Here is an 11278-nt window from a genome sequence, read left to right as displayed (position 1 = left end):
CAGACATGACTGAGGGACTGCACTGAACTGAATATAAATTGTAACCTTCAGCATAGACATTATACCTGAGACAACACATAAAGAGAAAGGACATGAATAAAAAACAAGATAAATTATTAACTGTTAGTTGCTCAGTGTGTGACTCTCTGTAATCCCATGGATTGCAGTCTTCTAGGCTCCTCTATCCATGGAATTCTCCAGGCAAGAATACTGGAGTGGGTAACCATTCTCTTCTCCAGGAGATCTTCCTGACCCTGGGATTGAACCCAAGTCTCCAGTATTGAAGGCAGATTCTTTACCATCTGAGCCACAGAGAAGCCCTAAATTATCAACTAAAACTAAACTCAAATTGGCAGCACTAGAACATTATACTACTTTTTGGTTTATGAGTCATGAACTTTCTTCCACTGCTACAGTTTAGAAATTAACATTATAAGTATAGCACTTTGATTCAAATGCAGAAAACATCTAAGAAGTCTTCATATTTCTTTCCCATGACCCAAATGTTACCTGTGCACTGTCTGTATCACGGATTCCTAACACATAAGGATTTCCTTCACATATCAATTTCGGTTTCGCTCCAGCACACAGACACAGCTTCTTATAAATATGCTGATTGCCATCTTCAGTTAAAATGCACTGTAAAACCGTACAGCAATGAATAGAGGGGAAACATTTATACATGAGTACAATTTTGAAACATTCATTAAGGCAAAAGCAAAAAATATATTAAGGTTGCCTCTTGGTAACACTCAATATTTTGCTACAGCAATGACAAAGCTAACTAAGTACAAGAATGTGTTCTCTAATTCAGTGATTCCTAATCCCTTTGGAACCATGAATCATCTAAGAAATCTGATGGAAACTAGTTCTTTTCTCATGGGGAAAAAAAAGGTACATTACCACAAAATTTTGGATAAAACTTTGAGAATTTCATGTCTGGAAAGGTATGTTGGCCTTAAAGACTAAACATTTAGAAATTTTTAAATTGAGCATTCTGATGAACATTTCCTTGATAAACACTCTAATCTCAAAGGGAATCATTATAAGTAGATTCATGATTATAATCATATCAGACCTTAATAATATGTTATGAGTGCAGAGGAATAGTTAATGGTAGAAGAGGTAACGATAGCTTCTGAATCTAAAAATTCAGAAGTGCTGAAAAATAGTGTTTATACTCAAGTAAAAATTACAATCTCATTACCAGCAAACATCATGCTCTTTGGAGATTATATTTTTCTGTAAGTGAAAAACATATTAACCTTAAATCCTAGGATGTACTGGCTTTAATTTATATTAATTTTTAATTGGTGAATTTAGATGAGTCTAAAAATACATATCAGAGATTCATGGTTTTTGTTTCTTAATACTGAATGGGTATCCATGTAAAAGTAGCATTTAGAAAGCAGATAGACATAAGCATGTGCTGCTATGAGAGATGTCAGACTTTGCTGGAATGGTTTTAGGAGTTAATCTTTGTATCTTGTGTTTGATTTATAAAATTTGGCAAATAGCGAAGTACATACACACTGAAAGATGTTACACATTTTAACCCTTCAGCTATATAACAAATACAACATAAAACCAATAAACCAACAGAGTATAATCATACAGAAATGTTATACAAGTCTTTCTTTAGATAATCTGGTTACAATTTTAATAGAAGTTACAGGCACTGACCAAATTTTAAAAATTATTTGCACCTAGGTACTATAAAAACAAACACAAAACCTCTTCATTGACTACTGTTAAATTTTTGGAGACAAAAAGGTAAACACATCATTTCTAACTCACTAAAGAATATGAAGGATGGATCACAGAAGGCAGACATGTGTATTATACAGGATACTTTTCAAATGAAACATTTGGCACTCTGACTCATTCAAGTGCCCTAATATGTACGTTCCCTCACAATTCATTTGTATACTTCTGAGCCTACTTCAGTGTGCAGATTCACTGACATGGGTGTTTTATGCAACAAGTGTTACCATTACAAATATTAGGAAATTACTCTGGTGTTTGGATTCAGATTTGTAAAATTTTTCTCATGAAACTCAGTACTTTTTCTTACTTTTATTTTTTCCTGTCAAGTTATTTGTTTCAAACCTGACACATAACACTTTCTCCCTAAGGGAGAACTCAAACCTGAGCTGCTGCAGAGAAACAACTACAAACCCTGCTTCCCATCTTCGTGCCCAAAGTCCATGTGAAGATACTGTGTATCGTATGACACTGAGACTCCCTGACGTTGAGACTGAGAAGGTGCCTTTCTTGAGTCTGCCGTAGCTTGGGCCTTATATCACTGTGGACTGTTATAACCGCCTTCTAATTTGGTTACTGGCTACTTGCTCTACTCTGGTTCATCTCTGACACTGCTGTCAGATAGATCTTCCTAGAAGAATATTTTATCAACCCTTCTTCCACTTAGAATCTCTTTACTATTTATCCACTGATGATAAAATGAACTCAGTTTATTAGCATGACATAAAAAGTTCTTCAAAATCCTATTTACTCACCTCTCTGGCCTAGTTGGCCAATATCCTTTCCTTATCCATACCCCAACCCCTTTGACAGGCTCTCTCTCCACATGCCCCTTATCCTCTCTTTGGGTCTCTCAACAGGCAGTCTCCACTTCCAGGAATGCCCTTTCCCACATGGAGAACTGTTACTTCACCTACCTTTTTAGAACACAGCTCAGTATTACTCACTCTGTGAGGTCTTCCTAAACACCTAATACCAGAGCTTTGATAATATTTCAACATTAAACATACGCATGTCTGTACTCCCTATGACACTGAGAGTTGCTGGGAGCAGGTTTCTGCTATTACTGCTCTGTACCCCACACTTAATGCAGGTCCCAGAATACAGTGAACACTATACAAATGTTAATGCTCGTTTAAAATGTAAAATCTAAAATGCTAAACTAATGATATATCCCTAAGAAACTCACAAAAAGGGTACATTTTTCTAATACTAACGGGAATCAACGTCACTAAAATTTACATGCCAGGGACTTGGGTGGTGGTGCAACAGGTGGGGTCAAAGGAAGGCAGGTGAGACCTCTCGTTAAGATTCAACAACAGCAAATGTCATTAAGAAAAAGTCCTCGTACATGCTCTTTGCTCTTTAGTTGCTTTACTCCAGATTCTATAACCTTAATGTTGGGAAAGCGATTTTCTAACATGGTACTTGGTTGTTCTTCAACATCAAATTCTTCTAATACTTTAGAAACCTATATGAGACAAAAGAGATAAAAATGCATACTTAAATTTTTAAGAATTTTAAATAATAACATACTTTCATTCCTTTTTTTATACACTATTTATTTCCCATTCATAAAACAGGAAAATCTGTCAGCTGCAATATACACAGTAGAAAGAAGGCTAGACTCCGTATCTTTAGACCTAAACACAAATACTAGTCCTGCCACTCATGAGCAAGTTAGGAAGTCACTGAGCCTTAGTCACCTGGCCTGTAAAATGAAGGCTAACTACTTACTTCTGTACAGTTTAATCAAACAGCTTCTCTATTTCTTTATCCTTGCAGCTTTCTCTTTCTATTTACTAGCTAACGTTACTGTGAGCTAACCTTTGGACTCTTCTTTCCTGTTCTTCAAAATTGTCAGCCTCCTCTTGGACTCATCTTCTGTCCTATCCCACTAGGACCCCACTATGGATCATTTCATCTTTTCTTCAAATCCTTTACTTTCTTGCTCTCTTATCCTTAACCATTAATTACCCTGAAAACTTCCAACCACAGACCAAATTACGTCCATTCTCTAGTTGTAAACCCACTCTGCTACAGAAGACCCACACACGTTACAGACTAGTATTTGCCCTCAAAAGCTGCCTGGAAATCCTGCTGCTTGGCTATAACAGTTCTCAAACCTTTTAGTCTCAAGACCTCTTTATAGGCTTACCAATTGAGGACCCCAATGAGGCTTTTGTGTTTTTCAGTTAGACCTAGCAGTATCTGTTGCATTAGACATTGAAATGGAGCAAATCTTTAAATATTTCTTAATTAAAGGTAACAATAGCAAATCCAATACATGTTAAAAGTGATACACTTCTAATGAAAAATAACTATTTTTTTTTAAAAAACAAACTGAGGAAGCAGCCCTGTTTTACATTTTTGCAAATCTCTTTCATGTCTGGTTTAGTAGAATTTAGCTGGGTATCTGCTTCTGCATTCAAACCGCTTCTACATTTAAACCATTGCACCATTGTTTTGGCTGAAGTACATGAAGAGAGTTTTGGCTGAGAGTACATCACTCAGCAAAGTGATGGCTTCTTAAAGATTAGATGCAAAGTAGAATTTGAAACTGTATCAAGAACTTTTCATATTGGGACTGTGAAATCCATTAGTCTATCTTGCACTTTGATAGTTACAAGTCTATCTTGTAATTGCACACTGGTTCTCAAAATTACAGAGATCTTCCAAATATTGACACATTTCATATCAATAAATATTTTTTAAAAATCACATTCATTATTATCACCAATCTCATGAGAAAAGGCTAAGTACTATAAGGCTCACAGTGAAAAATGAGTTTTCCAAAAATCTAATTTTTGCCTGAAAGCTGTAATTTTGTCAACAAATATCACTGGTTGGTTTCTTCAAGCGACAGGCTCACTTCATTCATTTTCCAAACGTGAATGGCCACAGTGCTGTCAGTTGTTCTTTCAAGTAAAAGTGATGTTTCATGAAAATAGTAGCTAGTTCATCTTGCAACTCAGCAAGTATATAACTGCTTTTCCTCGAGAAAATGTTGTACTCTTCATATGCAGAAATGCTTTATGCGTACATATTATGTCACAGAATATTAAAAATGCAAGATTTAATAAAAGTAACATTTTTTTTTAAATGGCTTTTATTTTTCCCGCTAACTGTGTGGCAGTCAAGAATACAATGGCTACCACGGTAAGTAGCTACCACTACTTTTATACCATCAGTGCAAATACAGTGAAAAGTGCAATAACATCTTAGTAACATACTTCAGTCCCTCAGTGACTTTTTCAAACTCTCATCATTCTAATGTTCCCTGAACTTATTCTATCTTCTTTATTCTCAGCAAATCACCTTACACACAGAGACCACAAAGAACTCTGACTACTTTCCCACTATCTAGATGTTTCTCTGCTCACGTCCACTTTCCTTGACCCAGTCCCACTATTTCAATGTCAAGCCACTGCTCTGTGCTCCAGATCCCATCACTTCTCACCTCCTCAGGACTCCTTCCTTGTTATATATTCCCTGCTTTCCTTCATCTTCAGGCTTTCCCACTGGTTTCTTAATCTCAACAGGTGAACATGCTCAAGCAGTTCCCACCTTAAAAGAATAAAATTCAGCTTAATGCTAGACCTCACGTCCTCTTGTTGTGCCATTCTAAATCTTTTCTACCTTTATAGCCAACTTTTTCAATAGAAAAAAGTTCATGCTGTCATTTTAGAATTACCTCCCATTAATTTCTCAAAATTGCATAAATTCTTTGAAAGTCACCAATGATCTATACTAGAAATAACCACTTTCCAACCATCATCTTACTGACCATTCCATAGGATCTGACTACTCCTCTTAATTGAAACTCTACTCGATCTTTTGCAAACGCAGTAAAACCTTATTCTTTAAATCTCATTTCAATGCAATTTCCTATGTAAAGCCTTAATTCCCAAAGGTAGGCTTTGGCGCTCTTTCACAAAGTTCAGTATGTATAAATAGAAATATATTGGTATATGACCTAATTTTTTGCCTCTATCAGGATAATGATCAAATTGTATGATAACTTTTCTTGCATATTTGTTACCCCAGTAGAAAATAATCATTCTGAGAAACTGACCATGCGGGCTCTACAGTCAAAGTGTCTGGATTCAAACCTGACAATATACTTGGAAACCAACCGAACCTCACTGTGACACATTTATCTCATCTGTAATGTGGGGATAACAACCTACTTCACAGGGTTAAGAATTAGATACATTACTACACTTAAACATTTAGAAGTACGGCATAATAAGTACTCCATAAATGTGAATTACTATGAGTTCCTCTTCTCCTTTAAAAATTATACAAGTCATGAATATGTGTTCTTCTTAACACTAAACAAATAAATAATACATAATGTAGAATAACTGTCAAAGTCCCTCTTTACCACTCTTTCCCCTAACCACACCGATAACCATTAGTGACTTTTTGATGTATGGTCTATACTTTTAACTTCCATATCCTGGATGCCTAGCATAATGGTAATCTAAATATTCAAGAAATGATAAAAGGAATGCAATTTCTGACTTCTATACACTGAAAAAAAAAAAAGGACATTTGCTATTTCAATGCACTTTCACATATATTAGTACATCTTAAGCTCACAACCCTGTTGAGTAAGCAAGGAAGATACTACCCTAATGATGTAACTCGGGTACAGAGATTTGTCAAGGCTACACAGCCAGTAAATAATCGCTGGGCCTAGAACCCAAGTTTTCTCTTTCTACTGTACAACACTTGTACTTGGAAGACTCAGATATACACCTCTCTATAAGAATGTACTCATAGCCTATAATTGAATTTATGCTTTTTCTTTTTAGAAATTAAAAGCCTGTTTAATCTGTTCTCTGGTTCTCCCAATCCCACACATAGTTCTTTTGGCTATACCTAAGTACTAAGATATCTTACCTATCTGTAGGCAGGTTATAAAGTGCAACATATGGCACTAAATTACCCTTGGTCTTAGGAGTTTATGTAAATCTTAGGGATTTATGTATGAAAATGGGGTAGGTTAACTGTATACTGATCCCTTCCCTGACAGACAATATTATTAAGAACTTTTAGAAAACACACTTCAAGATTGGAAAAGTGTGTTTGTGGGAGATGGGTAGATTGCTTTTTCTCCCTAAGATCAAATCTTTAAACTTTTATTTCAAGATTAAATCTATACAAAATGCCAAAAGGAAAAAAAAATATATTCCATCATCAGAGTGTTATAAGGGAAAACTTGTACTGAATCAAAGACTAAGTGAGTAGTCTTCATTGTAGTATGGGAAGAAAAGATTTGTTTTTCACCTTTTATTCATTTATTTTTTGCATAGGCCCTATAATATTCAGAACTATAGCACTGCAGTACATGTACGTAGTTTATAAATCTAATATTAAGATATGAGTGCAAAAGTTTTTAACAGGTGAGGTACAAGATAAAAAATGTTTGGAGTCTCCTCTTCCATGATACTGTGACCCAAATGCTCTTTAGACTGCTATTATAATGTTATGTGTAAAATAAATTCATGGAACTACAAAGTGTTCTAAGATGCTTACTACATTAATTATCTGCAAGTGTAAACTCGGCTCAGAGGTAGTGTTCTTCTGACCTGTACATACACACACACTTATAATAAAGATATACATGTATATTTGCATTCATATGTAGATGTGCATAACATCTTTCCTCAAAAGAGAAACTTTCTGAAACATACTTCTGAGTGGGGAGGAAAAGAAGAGAGACAACCAGATATTTAATACATTCCAGGTGCTTTTGGTATTTCATGTGAACAACTCTAAACTTTGAGCTATGATTTGAAAATGAGTACCAAAAGTGCATTTGTTACACAATTAAAATACTACAATTACACTAACTGCTATGTGAGTTACTGCAGTTTTTGAAAATTAACACCAAGAAAGTTATATGATGGTTCTTACCTGCTTGAAATTTGTAACTGCTTTAATAACAGGAGAAGCTGTTATCAGGAGAATATCTTCTGATGGAAAATTAATTGCCAGCTTATTAAAAAAAAGAAAGGAAAATTATGATAAATAAGTATTAGTACATAGAGAGGTGAGACAGATAATGCAATTTTAATGTTATTAACTTAGGAAACTAAAAACTCACTGTTCTCCCTTTAAAGGTCTCCATTATCCTGGGTCTTGGCTATATTTATGTAGTGGTGAGAAGCGTTCAACTCCGATATTGATTAAAATGAAACATACATTTATACTACACTCTAACAATTACCATGAAAAGGATGAGAAAGAACTACCTTCCTAATTAACAGTTAAACCAACTTCTCTTCATTGCAAAATAACTTCATTTGTCTTAAGCAGAATGAAATCACAGCAAGCTTCCAATAAAACACTTAAAACTGTAGCAACTTTCCCAAGTGCTTTGGCATGCCTACTCTTCCAAATGCCCAACCAGTATAGACTCTGAGAGTCTTATCAAATCTGGAGGTTTAATCTGCCGATGCTTCATCATCTTCCTTAGCTACAAACTCTTTCTTGCTCACTTTAAATTTCCTGAAAGGATTTTCTTAACCCCTGCAGCTCTGTAACTCCATCTATCTTGATCTGTCTCTGCTTGTGATTAGGAAAGACTTTGTTTTTCGCTTGTGCTTTTTGGTTTCCTGTTATGCATGTTAACTTTTAAGAAATAAATGTTACTGTAAAAACCTTAAAAAAAAAAACAAAACACCACCAACTGAGCATGTTCATTCACCTACACATCCATTATTCTTTTTTGTACCACCTTACTTAAATTTTTTATAATATCTGACATTATCAATCTCTTCTTTCCTATGTATATTCTGTAATTTATTTCCTCACTTTCTGTTTCTATTATCATACTACTAATATTACCTCCAAGTTGGCCTTCCAGTCTCATATTGACCAGCTTCCTCTGCTCCAAACACACTGTAATTAATAATCTTTCAAAATTTTTCATTTGATCATGTTACTCCACTGGTCACAATCATTTGACTACCTGTAAGTTTTTGTTAAATTCTCAGCATGACTTAAAAGATCCTTTATGATCAAGTTCCTGCCAGTCTTGCTGGCTTCATCTCTGGTCACCTTCCCCAAGCACCATATACTTTAAGTTTTGCTGCTTCCAGATGGTTCTATGCTTTTTCACCTGAGATTATATTGCTACCTCCCTTTGGAATATCTGTTTTTTCTTGTCTACCTGGTAAACTCTTACTCATTCCTCTATACAGGCCTAACAGATACTGCGGGCTTGGTTCCTGACCACTGCAATGAAATGAAAGTGAAAGTGAAGTCGCTCAGTCGTGTCCGACTCTTTGCAACCCCGTGGACTGTAGCATACCAGGCTCCTCTGTCCATGAGATTCTCCAGGCAAGAATACTGGAGTGGGTTGCCATTTCCTTCTCCAGGGGATCTTCCCGACCCAGGGATCGAACCCGGGTCTCCTGTATTGGAGTCAGACGCTTTAACCTCTGAGCCACCAATGAGCTGAAGACTGCAATAAAGTGAATCACATGAGAATTTTGGTTTCCTAGTGCATATAAAAGTTATGCTTATACTACACACTGTTGTCAATACTAACTGTGCATAAAAATGTGTTCTGAAAGTGTTGTAAAAAATGTACATGCCTTAATTAAAAAACACTTTATTGATAAAAATGCTAACCATCGGCTGAGCTTTCACTGAGTGTTAATCTTTTTGCAATCTTTTTTGCAACAGTAACATCAAAAATCAATGATCAAAGATTACCATAAAAAATAGAGTAATAATTTAGAAGTTTGAAATTTTGTGGTAGTTACCAAAATAAGACAGAGAGACACGAATGAGCAAATGCTGTTGGAAAAAGGTGCCAATAAGGCTTGCTCCACAGGCCTGCTGAAGACCTTCAATTTGTAAACAAGTTATTTATGTGAAGTACAATAAATCAAAGGGCAATAAAATGAGATATGACTGTACTAAGACAAAGGGATATCTCCTGTGAGAAAGGACACTTCCTCCCTAATTCACTCCTTACTAACTCCACAGGCACCCCTAAGGTAGTGAACACACTGATGAAATGATTTACTTATTTATGTACATTACTCACTAGGCTTTGAGTCTCCAAAAAGGAGGCAACATGTTCTGTTAGTACCAGTCTAATCAGTCCTTAGTACAGTATCCGGATTATAGGTGTTTACTTGATGAATAAATGAAATCTACACATATCCCTGGTGGCTCAGAGGTTAAAGCGTCTGCCTGCAATGCGGGAGACCTGGGTTCGATCCCTAGGTCGGGAAGATTCCTCTGGAGAAGGAAATGGCAACCCACTCCAGTATTCTTGCCTGGAGAATCCCATGGACAGAGGAGCCTGGTGGGCTACAGTCCACCGGGTCGTAAAGAGTCGGACACGACTGAGCGAATTCACTTTCACTTTCACACACATCCAAAGGCTAAAAGTTAAGGGAAAAAACTTAATTTCTAACGACTCCAACGATTGCTTATATTTACTTTTTACCAATACAATAATCTAGACCCTTTTGGAATACATGTAAAAATTCCATACGTGTATATGTTGTCTGATTGTGTACTGTAAAGCATCACGTGGCTTCACTTAAGCCTTTGTCGGCTGTTTTACAAGATATTACTGGAGATGACATCTCTTCTATCTTGGGAGTCCAAAGTACACAAAACTTACGTAAGGACTTCTTTATAATCTGGTTACGATGCACTGAGGACGTGGACACCTATGAGGAAGCTGGATTCAATCAGGTCATTAAGAAAGAAGGGGGAATTTTCTGGCCAAGTACTTCCTAGTCGTAACCCATCCCTCTTCTCCTCGCATCTGCTCTGGCATCACCAGGACCACAGCCAGGCTCAGTCGGCTTTGGGTTTCCCCTAATGACTTGCTCGCCATTCCTCGTCCCTGCGCCGGAAGGGAAGCCTGCCAGGTACTAAGGACATCCTCTGAGAGCCAAGAGAGTCTCTAATACCTAGGAGACGGAAGGGCTGGTAGGGAAAAGGGAAACAGTGAAAGCAACCCGGAAGAAACACTAGGGAAAGCGGGCAGGAGGGAGCCTCGAGCGCCAGCGCCTCCAGGGTCTCGGAGAGACGAAATCGCTTGCGCGCCCGCCTTACCTGCTCCGCACAGGTGACACCCGCGATGCCACCGCCGACCACCACGAACTTCCCCGCCGTCGGGGGCGAGCACGGACCCTCCATGCTCTTAGTGGTTTGAGAACTACAATGGGAAGCCGGAAATGTTTGCCTTCCCGGAGACGGAGCGGCTCAGGACGTCCACGTTCGGCGCATGCTCCTGAGAATCCGAGCTACGGGAGCCTGGGAACTCACACTTAGTCCCTCCGCGCTCTTAGGAAGCCGAACTACGGATGCCTGGGAATTCACACTTAGCTTTTTCGCACTTTTTGAAAAGTCTAGCTACGGGTGCCCGGGGAGCTAACATTTAGTCTCTTCGCGTATCGGCTGTGGTTTCTTGCCCAAGCCAAGAGGCAGCTCATCGATTGCAGGGCTTTGCCTGCCTGTCACCACAGCTGAA

At 37.4% G+C, this 11278-nt stretch overlaps 1 protein-coding gene across 3 annotated transcripts in view; it reads right to left on the bottom strand.

Moving 5' to 3' along the window:
• Nucleotides 1-11041, bottom strand: part of PYROXD1 (pyridine nucleotide-disulphide oxidoreductase domain 1) — a 26224-nt gene extending 15183 nt beyond the window's left edge. The window contains exons 1-4 of one of the 3 annotated variants that reach the window (XM_040235307.1): nt 10861-11041; nt 7690-7770; nt 3116-3235; nt 511-639 (exon numbers count right to left, since the gene is read on the bottom strand). In XM_040235307.1, the coding sequence (XP_040091241.1) occupies nt 511-639; nt 3116-3235; nt 7690-7770; nt 10861-10944 (414 nt within the window). In that variant the 5' untranslated portion in view covers nt 10945-11041. Of the gene's footprint in view, nt 1-510; nt 640-3115; nt 3236-7689; nt 7771-10420; nt 10789-10860 lie in introns of those variants that run through there. The other 2 variants (XM_040235308.1, XM_040235310.1) reach the window with 2 other exon arrangements.
• Between the last annotated feature and the right edge of the window lie 237 nt (nt 11042-11278).

This window comes from Oryx dammah, unplaced genomic scaffold, assembly GCF_014754425.2.
Source record: "Oryx dammah isolate SB20612 unplaced genomic scaffold, SCBI_Odam_1.1 HiC_scaffold_29, whole genome shotgun sequence".
Classification (NCBI taxonomy): Eukaryota; Metazoa; Chordata; class Mammalia; order Artiodactyla; family Bovidae; genus Oryx; species Oryx dammah.
The sequence above is the reverse complement of the archived record's forward strand: the minus strand, read 5'-3'. Positions and strand labels throughout refer to the sequence as shown.